The 15,602-nt window shown below is 48.9% G+C and overlaps 1 protein-coding gene across 3 annotated transcripts in view; it reads left to right on the top strand.

The window, feature by feature from the left end:
• RPAP2 (RNA polymerase II associated protein 2) overlaps window positions 1–15,602 on the top strand; it is a 583,455-nt gene that overhangs the window by 363,030 nt on the left and 204,823 nt on the right. For all 3 annotated transcript variants that reach the window (XM_085602183.1, XM_085602184.1, XM_085602185.1), the window contains exon 11: window positions 14,023–14,091. In XM_085602183.1, the coding sequence (XP_085458309.1) occupies window positions 14,023–14,091 (69 nt within the window). The remainder of the gene's footprint in view (window positions 1–14,022; window positions 14,092–15,602) is intronic.

Genomic DNA, 15,602 nt, shown 5'->3' on the forward strand with positions numbered 1-15,602 from the left:
TCGACAACAAAGTGTGGGGATAGGGCCTCTCCTGGCAGCAGCGATCGGATCCAATCTTCTGCGTAAGTCAATGCATTTCTTCCTTCCACTCCCTCCGAAAGGCCCACGACGCATACAATATTGCGGTGGGCCCTGCCTTCAGCATCCTCAGCTCTGTCTTCCAGGAATTCCACTCGGTTCAATAGATCACAAATGTTTTTCTCAGCCATGGACACCCACGGTGAGACCTCCGCAATTTCCTCTTCAGTGGCTGCAATATGATCTGTAAGTTTCCGATGGTCTGCATGTAGCAGCGTGAGCTCAAGTGCCACTTTATCTATTTTACCTTCTACGGAGGTGCGAATTTGATTCATCGTCTCTCCAAGCTTCTCAACTGCCGCCAACACCGCGTCGAACTTATGCGTCATGGGGTCTGCTGTCTCCGCCCCCGCCATCTTATCTGCCAGAGTCTGTGGATGAGGGGCTGCCGCACCCCCGTTGCCAACCTTTGTTCGGCCTTCCCTTGACATGGGGTAGGGGGTAGTGAATGCTAAGCTGGACGTAGCACTTCCCAGGTGCCTCTGAAGCAGCCTCTGGGGTCCGCACCCACCATCTGCGTCAATCAAGGCCTAAGAGGGATTAGACCGGGCAGATGCGCCTCACCGGTACTGTCCGTGGTTTCACTGCAATCTCCTCGGCGTGGGAGTAGCCAGACGAATCCCACTGCTTCCCAACTTGGTGTTGCAGTCGTGGGAGGCAGAGCATAACAGGTGTGGCGAACGCCGATGTGTGGCCAGCCGTAGGTCAGCTGCGTCCCAGCCAGGGGGACCGCGAATGGAGAAGTGTGTGGTGTGGCAGACTGCACCAGGTCAGGATATATAACAACAGGGTATCGCCAGCAGTGCTTACTTTGGGTGATCTAACATGACCTTCTCCTCCCAGCAAGTATCGTCCCACAGTCTATCCCAATAGGCCCGGCTACCACGATTCAGCCAGTATTTGGGGATTACTCGAATCGCAGCGTCACAGGCCCGTGCACTACTGCGAATGGGTCGTAGGCCACCGCTCCACAGGTCCACAAAGGAACTGACACCTGGTTATGGCTGGGGCAATTCGGCCGTGATGAGCGACTCCAGTGCAGTTATCCAATTCTAGGGGTGGGGCAGTCATCGGCCTCATGCAAGTCTCGGTGCCCAGCGCCACGTCCCTCTCCCTCTTAATTTCGAGGATCTAAATAAATATTTAGAGGTGTTTATCCCTTTTCGAAGAGTATCCTGAATAATCAGTTTCTCCTCATATGCGTTTAGTTGGTCACAGGGAGTCCTTCACTAGTTGAGATATCCTGGCTGCTTTCCCTTGATTTTGTTCAAAAACTTGCTCCTTTGATAGTTCAATGCTCTCCCTGATGATATCGGGAAAAATTTAAAAAAAACAGGCCGTGTCCTTGCTTTCTTACTTCCTGCTGGTAATAGCACTGGCTCTGCTGTATGCAGTTACAATGTGCCATCACAGAGAGGACTGGGAGTTTGCTTCTATGTCGCAACAATGCTGTCTCTGTGTGTTCCCATGTACTCTGGTCCGTATACGATGGTGCTGTCAGAATATTCTAGCACTGGGGGATTTAGGCACTACCGATTAATATCCAACATGCTGGCATTCCAAAATCAGTGACTTGGGAGTGGTGTTCACGAGGGAAGCTTGAACCAGGGCTCGCTCCCGGTTTGTCAGCCAGTTATTATGTTTCCTGTGACCCTACAAATTATTTGTTGTGTCTAGCACTACGTCATTTAGATGTTTAAACATGTTTTTATTGTTTTCTTACCAACATCCCAATACAATTCCCACAAGAGCACCAGCAACTCACCGGAGAGTAGTACATACGACATTTCAGCCAGTTATGCAGTGGGAAAGTTACACTTCCCGCGTGGGCTCCCCCCTCCCACTCCCTCCCGCGACCCATGTCAGTGTGCCCCCGTCTTCCTGTCCCCCCCCCCTGGAGAGAGCCCCCCCATTACCATGACGCATGTAGGGGTGTTCAAACCTATCTCTATCAGCTCGGGCGTTCCCCCGGGTTCAGCCGTGTTGAATGTGTCCACCCACCACCATGACCCCCTTCCTACTCCCCGCTTATCGCTTCCTCCTGTCGGTCGGGTATGCTCCCCTCTCCTATGTTTTCTGACATCAGCCCCTGAAGTTCAACCACCAGTGACTCCCATGCACGGGCCGTCGCTAACGCCTTTTCGTCGTTCCTCCTATGCGCTAATTGCAAGCGAAGTGTGCCCTCCGCGCCTGCCTATTTCGCGAACGCTGTCCTCCACCTCAGAAAGCTAGGCCCCGCCCTTGACTTCCAGCGCATGGTGAGCTCCCTCTTGGCCATAATCAACCCTAAGTCACAGAACTTGCTAGTAACCCTCGTGCGGCGAGTGTGGGGGAACCAAAGCAACAGGCAGGCCCCCATCTCAAATTCGATGTTGCACTATGTCATTTAGATAATAGTCTTTACAAATTTTGGAGGTGATGAATTTACTTGTCTCTTATAATTTCTTATTCCTGCTGTGGATGTAATATTTTATTTTTGGTATTTTTCCTTTCAAACTATTCTTGCATACTCCTTGAATTTGGTTATTATTGTATTATTTATGAGCTCATTGTATTATTTATGGTTTGTTCAATAAAATCTGAAATTCTAAAAAAAAAAAATGAAATTGAACTACATTTAAGTTTAAGCTCGGTAGGAACATGGGCTGTAGGACTTTCTTTTCCGTAAATGTTTGATAAAAAGAACGTCACTCTGATTAAACGTGGATTTATTTCAAATGTATTTAAGATCTTTGTTAAACCAGTGGTCCGAAAACTGCTGCAAGAAAAGCATGAGCCAATGACTAAAGCAAAATGGCCTTGCTTTTATAATAGCGGTCACCCATCTTGTGTTAAGAACGCACATTTGTAGTTAAAGTTACTAAGAAAGCCTCAAAGACGGGGCATTAAACAACTCTTAAATATGTATGCTGGTAAATTAGTTGCTCCATAAATCTAATAACGATTGGCTGGCCGAGTATTCCCTTTACTTATGTATAGCCCTTTGAGCCTGTTTTCTGCCTTTTTCTTCTCCAAGTGTGTTGACAAGGTACATCTCTGATTCCATTAGAGCACAAGTGTGGACTCCGTTAAGTTGTTTGCAGTCTTCTCTTTGCCACATTTAAACGCAAATAGGAAAGCTTTGTTCCCTAGAGATATTAAAAGGAGACAAAGCAGATATATTGCAATATATGTATTTTAGATAATGGGTGATGTGCCTGCTTTGAAAATGTTCTGTGTGAGCACTTTCATTTCAGAATAAATAGGGGCAGTTGCAAGCACAAACTGGGCTATAATCAATTGTTACACGTATTTTTAATGCAGATTGCTTTCTGATTGAAGCTTTTCATATTTAAAAAAAATAGGTTTCACAAAGTGTTAGACTTGGCATCCTTTGGCGTGTTTACCCTAAGTTTTTGCTTTCTGACCTCACGTTTTTGCTGGCGTAGTGTTTCTGCGCACTTTTCTCTCTGCTGATCAGTGGTAAAGTGCAAGTGCTCCTGTGGTAAATGGTGTTATGGATTGGTGTTTCCTTGGATATTTTTGATTTACTTGTTAGTCCCTAGTAAAGTCCACTGAGTGTGCCAGGGCCTGTTAATCAAATGCTACGAGTGGGCCTGCAGCACTGATTGTGCCACCCACGTGAGCAGCCCTGAAAAGGTAACTCAGACCCGCCATTAGTCTGCGCGCAGTTAGTAACTGCCATGTCCACTTGGCCAGTGCGCACACTTGCCAGTCCCTCACCTTTCATTTTCTTACATGTCAACCACCCCTAAGGTAGGCCCACGGTTCCCCTGTGGGCAGGGTGCAGTGTATGTGAAAGGTAGGACATGCCCTGGTGTGTGTGGCATGTCCTGATAGCGAATTACGGGCAATTTCGTTTTTCGCTATTGCAAGGCTACCTGTTCCCCATAGGACAGAATGGGGAGTTTGTTTATAACCTTCTTATAAACATAACTGGCCCGGGGAATTAGGTAGGAAAATAAAGTTTGGTATGCCTGAACTCAGAATCTAAAGATGCATCTTTTAGTGAAGGTGATTTTTAAATTCGGTGTTTGAAAATACCACTTTTAGAAAGTAGGTATTTTTTGCTCAGTCATCCCGTGTGCCTCTGCTGGAATGTGGATTGCCTGTCTGGGTTTTAGATGACAGAAGGCTGGGGAGCAGGAGTGGCTATAGATAGTCTAGGTGGGTCAGGAAAGGGCTGAATAGACCTGGGCTGCAATTGGGGAAGGGGGAGGAGATTTCCTTGCACCTCAAAGGGCCTGGTTTGCCTCTGACCATGCAGTCTCCACCTCCTGCCAGGAAGTCACACCAGAGAAGGCAGAACTGGTTCTTGCTGGGCACAGACACTCTCTGCCTAAGAGATCAAAGGATTTTGGGATATAAATACAGGGGCCCAGACCCCTGAACTTTAGAACTGTTTTGGACCAAGAAGGCTGCCAAGAAGAAGAGCCGGAGAAGCGGTGAGGAGGAACTACCACTTTGCCTTGTGCTTTGCTGTGTTGGCCTGCAGTGGCTGCTTCTGTCTTGGGCAGCGAAAGGACTGGACTGAACTTTCTGCAATCTTATTTTGTGAGTTTCTCCAAGGGCTTGAGGTAGAGCTTGCCCCCTGTTCAAGAAGTCTCAGGAACAGCAAAGACTTCAAGCTCTTCTGCCCTCAACACTGGGGACTGTGTGTTTTAAGCTGCAACAGGAGAAAAAGTAACCCAACACCATCTACGATGCCGCTGCCGACTCCGTGTCCTGAAGGCACCACAGAGGGCACCACGGCAATGCCGCACCGCGACCCTGGTCTCACCGACGCTGCCTGCTGACACCACCACCGAGCTGCTGCTCACACCGCGACCTGTGGGCACTGCACTCCGCACCGCCTCGCTTCACGACGACGCCTTGGTATCCCTGACGACGACGCTCTACGCCGAAATCTACGCCACTGCTTACACCGTGGTTTGAGGGCACCGCTCGTAAAGTTACACGATGCACCGCCCTCATCCCGCACCGCAACCTTGGCCTACTGACGCCATCGACTCCAGTTTGGCAGCCGACCACAGCGCTTCAGCAACGACGCCGCCGCTGCTTGCACTGTGACCTGCCAGCACTGCGACGAGCACCACATTCACCTTGCACCGCGACCCTGGTCTCGCCGACGCTGCCATCTGATGCCGCCACCGAGCCGCTGCTCGCACCGCGACCTGACGGCACAGCACACCGCACCGCTGCACTTCGCACCGCAGTACCCGACGCCTGCCGACACCAGCGCTCCTGACTTCAACAGAGAGGAGATCTATCTGCAACACGTGTGACTTCGAGGGCCCTGACGACTCCTGCACCAACCGCCGGAACTGACGCCTGCGGACGCCGTGCTTTCAGAAGCTCAACGAGAGGTCGCCGACACCCTGCATTTCTAAAAGGTACTGTTTGCCGGTCTTCCCGACACCGTAGCTAGCCCGAGACGCCGCGGTCAGCCAGAACTGTTTGGATTTGTTTTTTCACGATGCTGTGATATCCCTGGATGGAGTTACCGACATCAAGGAACTGTTTTTCAAGCATATTTAGATAACTGAAGATTGTTAAGTAGTGTATTGTGGATTTTTTTATCGTTTTTGGTCTTAAGTATATAAAAATATTGGTGTTGTGTCCTTTTGTAGTGCTTGCACTGTATTACTGTTGGTTATGTGCAAATGCTTTACACACTGCCTCTAAAATAAGCCTGACTGCTCATGCCAAGCTACCAAGGGGGTGAACAGGGGTTATTTTAGGAGTGTAACTCCCTTATCCTGACTAGAATGGTGGTATCTGCCTGGCTTTGGCACATGCCCTAGCCTACCAAAAATCCCATTTCTAAAATTGGTTGTCAGCGGTGAGGATAGGACTTGCGTTTGCACTTGACTTACAGTGATTGGTGTGCACTACTACCATATCGCAGACCATTACGTGCACCATACTGGTTCTTTTTCTTTTTGGCCTATTTTTGATCTTGCCAGTTTGAACTCGCTCCTTGTTACTCGCATGAGTGAACTCGCTACTTCATCATGCCTGAATCAAGAGCGTCATCTGTTGCATCCCTGGAAATTGCCTTTGAGGTGGATAGGTTGGAATCCTAGAATGTTAGGGAATTGAAATCAATTTGTAAAAACCTAAAAGTCCAAGTCAGAGGCCCCACGAGGAAGGAGGAGCTACAAAAGGCGCTGAGGGCCTGGGTAGCAGCCAGACATGCCAGCGAGCAGTCTGGTGATCTCAGTGGAGAGGTGGAGGAGCCTATTCCAAGGGTGGATGTGCTTTTGGGAGGGGAAGAACCCTCCAGGTCAGACAGTAGTGGCCTGTCCCCAAAGGAGCTGGAGGACAGGCGGGAAGCAAGGAAGTTCGAGGTGGAGAAACTCAGGATGGAAAGTGAGAGGGAAGACAAAAGAATAACCATGGAGGAAAAGAAGATGATCTTAGATCATGAGTGAAGTCTTAAGGAGCTGGAGCTGAGAAATAGGCCCAGCTCAGATGGTGGCAGCAATTCGTCAAGACAGGCAGACAAATTTGTACACATCCCTAAGAATGTAGGCAAGGAATTCAAGAAGGGGGATGACATATAAAGGTGGTTTCAGGGTTATGAGGCAGCGATACACATGAATGGGGTCCCTGAGGAGAATTGGGGAACAGGATTGTGGCCTCTCTTTCCGGAAGAAGCCCGGGATACTTTAATAGCTTTGGTAAGGGATATCACCTCACCTATCCCGACATGAAGGACGCCCTTCTCACTAAGTATGTATGGTCTTATTCCTGAAAAGTACAGGGATCAGTTCAGGTTCAGTAAGAAGTCTGATGCCAACACTTGGTTGGAATGTTTGGATGTGTTTTGCCGGTCACTGGATGGCTGGATGAAGGGCAGTAATGTGACAGATTTTCAGGGGCTCTACAATTTGATTGCGTGGGAGCACTTGTCTAGTCTATGTTTTGCAGATCTGCGCCAGCACCTAGTTGATAGTAAGCAGACTGACCCCAGGAAGGTTGCTATGGAGGCAGACGGCTGGGTGAGTACCAGGGTCCACAAGAAAGCATTTGGGGGAGACTCAGCCAAAGGTGGGCAGGGTCCCCAGCAGAAAAGTGGGGGGGACAAGGGTAAAGCACAGGAGTTCTCTAAAGGGCCCCAAACTAACAACCAGGGTAAAGGTCTCTATCCCTCCGGAGATAAGAAACAAGGGGTCTTGTCAGGAAAGCCTGCTGAGACCGGCCCTCGCAAGTGTTTTGCATGTGACCAGATTGGTCACATGAAGGGGGCCCCCATGTGCCCAAAGGGGGCACAGCCACTCACCGGTGGGCAGTCCAAGCTGTTGGATAGTGTAGCGCTTGGGGAGGAGGAGTACCCACAGGAGGGTTGGGACCCCGCAGAAATGACCCTTGTCTCACTAGGGGACAGTGAGATGGTCCCAGAAAACCCGGTGCCCCCTAACACAAAGAAATACAGCACCTGGGTGACCATCAATGGGAAAAGGGTAGAGGCTCTCAGAGATAATGGAGTCAGCGTGACCTCAGTCTGGTGTCACCTGGTCTCTGAGAAGCAGATAGTCCCAGGGGCTTTCCACCAAGTAATTGTGGTGGACCGTTCAGAGCGCCAGTGTCTGGTGGCGCAGGTTCCCTTCAAGTGGGGTGGGGGTCTCAGGTCCCTTGAGGGTGGTTGTGAGCCCTTCCATGCTAGTAGATTGTCTGCTAGGTAACGACCTGGAGCAGTCCGTATGGAAGGATGTTGAGCTCAGGTCTCACTTGGAGATGCTTGGGTTTGCCAGAGTGGGCATTCGTGTCCACTCGGTCAATGGCGGCCTAGAGGGTGATCAAGAGGACTTGGAGCCTGAAACAGGGGCCCAAGTCCCTGCCAAGAGAAAGGGCAAGGGGTGTGGGAAACCGGCCCCTGAAGTTCCTACAGACCGGGAGGAGGCGGACCTTGAGGGGGACACCCCAGTGCCTACAGGGGAGCAGGTAGCTGAACTAGGGGACATCTCTGAGCTCACCCATTGGTAGCAAGAAGGGGGTCCCACCAGGGAGGAATTCTGCAAGGAGCAGAAGGAGTGCCCTTCTCTGGAGGGTCTGTGGCGGCAGACTGCAGACCAGGCAGCTTGTGATCAGTCCGGATCACATTGGATCTACTGGGAGAACGATCTCCTGTACAGTGAGCAGAAGGTTGCTGAGCCTGGGTTAGCCCGTGTGCTGGTGGTACCCCAGCGCTTCAGGACCTTCCTACTGGGTCTGGCTCATGACGGGTCTTTGGCAGGACATTTGGGACAGGACCTTTGACAGGCTTGTCACCCACTTCTTCTGGCCCCAAATGCGAAGGCAGTCCGATGGACATTGCAGGTCTTGCCAAACTTGAGTGGGAGTAAGGTCAAAGCTCCTCTCCAACCTTTTCCAGTGGTTGGAACGCCCTTTGAAAGGGTAGGGTGGACATTGTGGGGCCACTGAATCCCAAGACAGCCATAGGCCACAGGTACATCCTGGTCTTGGTGGACCATGCCACCCGGTACCCGGAGGCTATCCCTCTCAGGACAACAACGGTGCCAGTGGTGGGCTGGGCGTTGATGGGGATCTTTTTCTGAGTGGGGTTCCCCAGAGAGGTGGTTTCTGACAGGGGGACCAATTTCATATCCAAGTATATGGCATCCCTGTGGAAGTAGTGTGGGGTAACCTGCAAGTTCAACACCCCTTACCCACCCACAAGGTAACGGTCTGGTGGAGAGATTCAACCAGACCTTGAAGTGCATGATTAAGGGTCTAACAGAACCCATGAGGCGTAAGTGGGACGTCCTCTTGCCGTGCCTTCTCTTTGCATACAGGGAGGTACCACAGAAGTCTCTTGGGTTCAGTCCCTTTGAGCTTCTGTATGGTCACCCTGTGGGAGGACCTCTGAGTTTAGTGAAGGAAGGCTGGGAGGCAGCTCCCAGGAAAACTCCCCAGGACGTGTTTACATGCTGGCCTTCAGAAACCAAACTGCTTGCTTCAGGAAACTTGCTCAGGTGAACCTGGAAGGAAGCCAGGAAGAAATGAAGAAGTGGTATGACCAGAATGTCACTCTGGTTGAATTTCAACCGGGGCAAAAAGTGTGGTTCATGGCCCCAGTGGAACCTTGTGCCTTGCAGGACCGGTAGACTGGGCAGTTTGAGGTGGTGGAGCGCAAAAGTGATGTTACCTACCTGGAGGATTTGCTGGCTCCCAGGAACCCTTTGAGGGTCCTCCACGTGAACCGGCTCAAACCCCACTTCGAGAGGTCTGAAGTGAGCATGCTCTTGGCGACAGGTGAACTGGTGGAAGAGGAGAGTGAACCTCTCCCTGACCTCCTGTCTGCCAAGGAGCACGATGGGTCAGTGGAAGGCGTGATCCTCTCCCCTACACTGACTCCAGAGCAGCAGAGCTACTGTCACCAGTTGTTGGGACAGTTTGCCTCACTGTTCTCCCTGACTCAAGGTGTTACTCACTGGTGTACCCATGGCGTGGACACCGGTGACAGCCCTCCTGTGAAGCACAAGATTTACAGGTTGACTGACCGGGTCAAGGCCAGCATTAAAGAGGAGGTCTCTAAGATGTTGGCGTTAGGGGTGATCGAGCCTTCAAACAGTCCTTGGGCCAGCCCAGTGGTCTTGGTCCCAAAGGCTGCTGCACCCGGTGCCACTCCAGAACTGCGGTTTTGTGTGGACTACCGTGGGCTCAATGTCGTCACCAGGACTGATGCACACCCCATCCCCAGAGCTGGTGAGCTCTTTGATCGGTTGGGAGCTTCCAAGTTCCTCAGCACGTTTGATTTAACGTCTGGTACTGGCAGATTACCTTAACAGATAGGGCCGAGGAGAGGTTAGCATTTTCAACCCTAGAAGGATATTACCAGGTCCGGGAGATGCCCTTTGGTTTGAAGAAAGCCCTTGCCACCTATCAGAGGTTGGTCAACCAGGTGTTGGCTGGGCTGGAGGATTTCAGTGCCTCCTACCTGGATGACATTGCAGTGTTCAGTTCCAGCTGGGAAGAACACTTGCAGCACCTCGGGGAAGTGTTGAAGGCGCTGCAGAGGGCAGGCCTCACGATCAAGGTCAGTAAGTGCCAGATCGGGCAGGGTTCAATGGTGTACTTGGGACACCATGTAGGAAGCGGCCAGGTGGCGCCCCTACAACCCAAGATTGACACCTTTTCTGGCTTGGGAGCCCCCCAAGACCCAGACAGAGGTGAGGGCCTTCTTAGGACTCACCAGGTACTACAGGAGGTTTGTTAAGGAGTATGGCACCATTGTTGCCCCCTTAACAGAGCTGACTTCCCAGAAGCAGCCCAAAAAGGTGATCTGGAGTGAGTCCTGCCAGAAGGCTTTTGATGCCCTGAAGACCGCCATGTGCACGGCACCTGTGCTCAAGGCTCCCGACTTCTCCAAGGAATTCGTCGTGCAGACTGACGCTTCATAGCATGGAGTGGGAGCTGTGCTCTCACAACCGAACGAAGAAGGCCAAGACCAGCCTGTAGTCTTCCTTAGCTGGAGGCTACTCCCCAGGGAACAGAGGTGGAGTGCCATAGAAAGGGAAGCTTTCGCTGTGGTCTGGGCACTGAAGAAGCTGAGGCCATACCTGTTTGGGACTCACTTCTGGGTTCAGACAGACCACAGGCCCCTCAGATGGTTGATGCAAATGAGGGGTGAGAATCCAAAACTGCTGAGGTGGTCCATCTCCCTACAGGGAATGGACTTTACGGTGGAACACCATCCTGGCACAGAACACGCCAATGCAGATGGTCTGTCCAGGTTCTTCCGCCTTAGTGAAGAGAACTCTCATGAGGGTGGGTAGTTCTCCCTACTTTCACCTGGAGGGGACATGTGTTTAGACTTGGCATCTTTTGTCGTATTTCCTCTGAGTTTTTGCTTTCTGACCTCCCGGTTTTGACTCTGTTTTTGCTGGTGCAGTGTTTCTGTGCACTTTTCTCACTGCTGATCAGTGGTAAAGTGCAAGTGCTCCTGTGGTAAATGGTGTTATGGATTGGTGTTTCCATGATTGGATATTTGATTTACTTGTTTGTCCCTAGTAAAGTGCACCGAGTGTGCCAGGGCCTGTGAATCAAATGCTACTAGTGGACCTGCAGCACTGATTGTGCCACCCACATTAGTAGCCCTGAAAGCGTAACTCAGACCCGCCATTGTGCAGTCTGCATGCAGTTTGTAACTGCCATGTCGACTTGCCCAGTGCAACAGTTGCCAGTCCCTCACCTTCCCTTTTCTTACATGTCAACCACCCCTAAGGTAGGCCCAATGTTCCCCTGTGGGCTGGGTGCAGTGTATGTGAAAGGTAGGACATGCCCTGCTGTGTGTGGCATGTCCTGATAGCGAATTACGGCCAATTTCGTTTTTTGCTATTGTAAGGCTACCTGTTCCCCATAGGATAGAATGGGGAGTTTGTTTATAACATCTTAGAAACATAATTGGCCTGTGTAATTAGGTCGGAAAATAAAGTTTAGTATGCCTGAATTCAGAATCTAAGGATGCATCTTTTAGTGAAGGTGATTTTTACATTCAGTGTTTGAAAATAGCACTTTTAGAAAGTAGGTATTTTTTTGCTCAGTCATCCCGTGTGCCTCTGCTGGAATGTGGATTGCCTGTCTGGGTTTTAGATGACAGAAGGCTGGGGAGTAGGAGTGGCTCCAGATTGTCTAGTTGGGTCAGGAAAGGGCTGAATAGACCTGGGCTGAAATTGGGGAAGTAGATTTCCTTGCACCTCAAAGGGCCTGGATTGCCTCTGACCATGCCATCTCCACCTCCTGCCAGGAACTCACACCAGAGAAGGCAGAACTGGTTCTTGCTGGGCACAGACACTCTCTGCCTAAGAGATCAAAGGATTTTGGGATATAAATACTGGGGCCCAGACCCCTGAACGTTAGAACTCTTTTGGACCAAGAAGACTGCCATGAAGAAGAGCCGGAAAAGCTGTGAGGAGGAACTACCACTTTGCTGTGTGCTTTGCTGTGTTGGCCTGCAGTGGCTGCTTCTGTTTTGGGCAGCGAAAGGACTAGACTGAACTTTCTGCAATCTACTTTTGTGAGTTTCTCCACGGGCTTGAGGTAGAGTTTGCCCCCGTTCATGAAGTCTCAGGAATAGCAAAGACTTCAAGCTCTTCTGCCCTCAGCACTGGGGACTGTGTGTTTTGTGCTGCAACAGGAGATAAAGCAACCCAACGCCATCTATGATGGCGCTGCTGACTCCGTGTACTGAAGGCACCGCAGAGGACACCACTGCACCGCGACCCTGATCTCACCGATGACGCCTACTGACGCCGCCATCGAGCCGCTGCTCGCAGTGCGACCTCTGGGCACCGCCCTCCGCACCGCCTCACTTCACGACGACGCCTTGGTATCCCTGACGACGACGCTCCACGCCGAAATCTACGCCGCTGCTTGCACCGTGGTTCGAGGGCACCGCTCATAAAGTTACACGATGCACCACCCTCATCTTGAACCGCAGCTTTGGCCTACCGACACCATCTACTCCAGTTCATCAGCCGACGACAGCGCTTCAGCAATGACGATGCCACTGCTTACACCGTGACCTGCCAGCACCATGACAATCACCGCATTCACCTCGCACCGCAACCTTGGTCTCACCGACGCCACCATCTGATGCCGCCACCGAGCCGCTACTCGCACTGCGACCTGAGGGCACCGCACGCCGCACCACTGCACTTCACACCGCAGCACCCGACGCCTATCCACGCCAGCGCTCCTGACTCCAACAGATCTGCAAAGCGTGTGACTTCGAAGGCCCCAACGACTCCTGCACCGACCTCTGGAAACGACGCCTGCAGACGCCCTGCTTTCGGAAGCTCAACGAGAGGTCGCTGATGCCCTGCATTTCTAAAAGGTACTGTTTGTGGGTCTTCCAGACACAGTAGCTGGCCCGCGACGCCGCGGTCAGCCAGAAATGTTTGGATTTGTTTGTTCATAGCCCTGTGAGGGCCCTGGACGGAGCTATCGTCATCAAGGAACTGTTTTTCAAGCATATTTTGATAACTGAAGATTTTTAAGTACTGTATTGTGGATTTGTTTTATCGTTTTTGGTCTTAAGTATATACAAATATTGGATATTTTTCTAAACTGGTGTGGTGTCCTTTTGTAATGCTTACACTGTATTACTGTTGGTAATGTGCAAATTCTTTACACACTGCCTCTAAGAAAAGCCTGACTGCTCGTGCCAAGCTACCAAGGGGGTGAGCAGGGGTTAATTTAGGAGTGTAACTCCCTTATCCTTACTAGAGTGGTGGTTTCTGCCTGGCTTTGGCACATGCCCTAGCTTTCCAAACATCCCATTTCTAACACAAAGAAACAGTAACATCTCTAAGGCAAACGATAGTGACACAAATTTCAGCAATAAATTGAAAATATTTGAACTAGCATCTGCGCTTTATAAGTTACGGTAGGCCAAAGTGACAGTTTAAGGCTCATTTGAAGACCTTTTCTGGGCTTGTAGATTCTGTTCTTACTCTTATGTTCCTTTAGTGCCTGGACATGTTTTATGAAGCAGCAGCTGCTCTTTATAAGTTACATTTCATTCATTCATCCAACCACACGGATCATTATTAACTAACCCCATATATCAATTACTTCGGTTAATTTCTGCCCTTTATAAAATAATGCATTTTTATATAGAGGTTCCTGCTTTATTTCTGCTGTTACTAAACAGTCTAAATAATAGGTGCTACTATTACCCATGTAATGAATGGTCCGCATTCGCTCTGCATAGAGTTTCTCAAGAATGTCTAAGGCTGATGGCTTGGTATTCTATCCAAGTAAAGAAACTGAGACTCCTAGAACCTGATCTAGTGTACTTTGTATGGGCTGTGTCATACACGTCAGTAAGTCAGATCTTATTATCACAAATTAGGTTTTGCTTATGTATTACATGGTTTGTTTTGAAAGTGTTTTTTTTTTTTATTTAAATAATGTGTGTTTTTGTTTTGTTTTCAGATTAACAAATAAGAACATAATCCACCGAACACCTGAATGGTCACTTATTGCTGTAGTACTATTATCATTGTAAGTACCGTTTTTGATTTAAACCTGTTCAACTGGAAGTTAACGTTCAAGACACTAAACATGCGGGTCAGAGACTTTAGGAATTCTGAGTTTAATGGTAACCTGCATTATACCAGACCCTAACTTCTGATTTTCAATTTTAGTGTACAAGGGAAACAACAATGAAGTTAAATGATCAAAGGAAATTGAAGTACTTTAGCATTCTCTCTTTATTAATGTTTCTCCTCACTGGCCCCTTTGATTGTGTTTTGATTCTTATTTGTGATCTTGCAAAAATTGTAATGTGAGTGTGGGCTGCCGGTAGCTGTTAAATGCTTACATAAACAGGGAGACGTCCTTATTAAAAATGTTTGATAGGTGTCCTGTCAAATTTTGCAAGATGAAATGATATCCTATCAGAGCAACTCAAACTAATGTTTGACCTGTTTGATTAAGGAAATGCATATCAAAATGTTTGCCTTGTAAGTTGAATTTGAGCTGGGAAATGTTAGTAGCTTCCCATGTTTGGGATGCAGAGTAGGATTTAATGTGTGGTCACTCGATGAGTTCTTCCCAATCGTAAGTATACTGTGAGGCGTACAATACACCATGAAATTATGCTTGACGTGCTTTGCACTTGCATGTTATGTTGGCTAGAAACAGTTTCAGTTATAATTGTATTGCTCTTTTTCACCTACCCTCCTAATATCTTTTTGATTTGCTAAGTTCCCCTTGTTTAAAACTAGACTGGGTTCGATCACAAAAAATCCAAGGAGCATTATATGACATTTATGTGTTGTGCACCATTTACACTGTAGCAGCTAAATCAACTTTAAACAATCACAGAAAGAGCCACACCAGTGGGTCTATGGTGTATAGGGATCCATCACCTCTTTACCTACATCGGGTTGGTAAATCTCCACATCACCGATTAAGTACTGCTTATTTTAGAAAGAGGGCTCTTACCAATATGACCTTTGGAAATGTTTTCATACATCGTTTTTTTTTTCTCTTACCATTGTCCATCCATTGGATTTCTTTAAACATTAAAGAAACAAAACATACAAAAGGGCAGCTGTGCCTTCCATGTGTCTCATGCTCCCTCAGAAACACCACTGGCCTCGCAGTGTAAGAGTAACCGTTTTTATTCCATACTGTGGATGGATTAGCTTAACTCTTGAGTTTATTATTGGAGCATATGTTGCCCTGAATTCAGGAAGTTCCTTAAATATGCTGTTTAGTTTGTTTTTTGCACCAAAACCTCCAAGATGGAATTCAAAGAATGTCCACAGACACAACACATTATTATTTGCAAAAAAATGGTTTACATTTCGCTATATTGTAAAACATCAACTTAGTTGTTAGCGTGCAGGAAAACCTAATGATCTTTCTGTATGTTTTTTATCACTGGGGGCTGATGAACAGCTCATTACCTAAATGCTCTCTAAAATGGCACTTTCCTTACTTCCAGTGCAGCCACCGTTACCGCTGGCAGGTCACTGGGCTGACTCAGGATGTGTGAAGTAGTAATA

Source organism: Triturus cristatus, chromosome 4_2 (genome assembly GCF_964204655.1).
Source record: "Triturus cristatus chromosome 4_2, aTriCri1.1, whole genome shotgun sequence".
Taxonomy (NCBI): domain Eukaryota; kingdom Metazoa; phylum Chordata; class Amphibia; order Caudata; family Salamandridae; genus Triturus; species Triturus cristatus.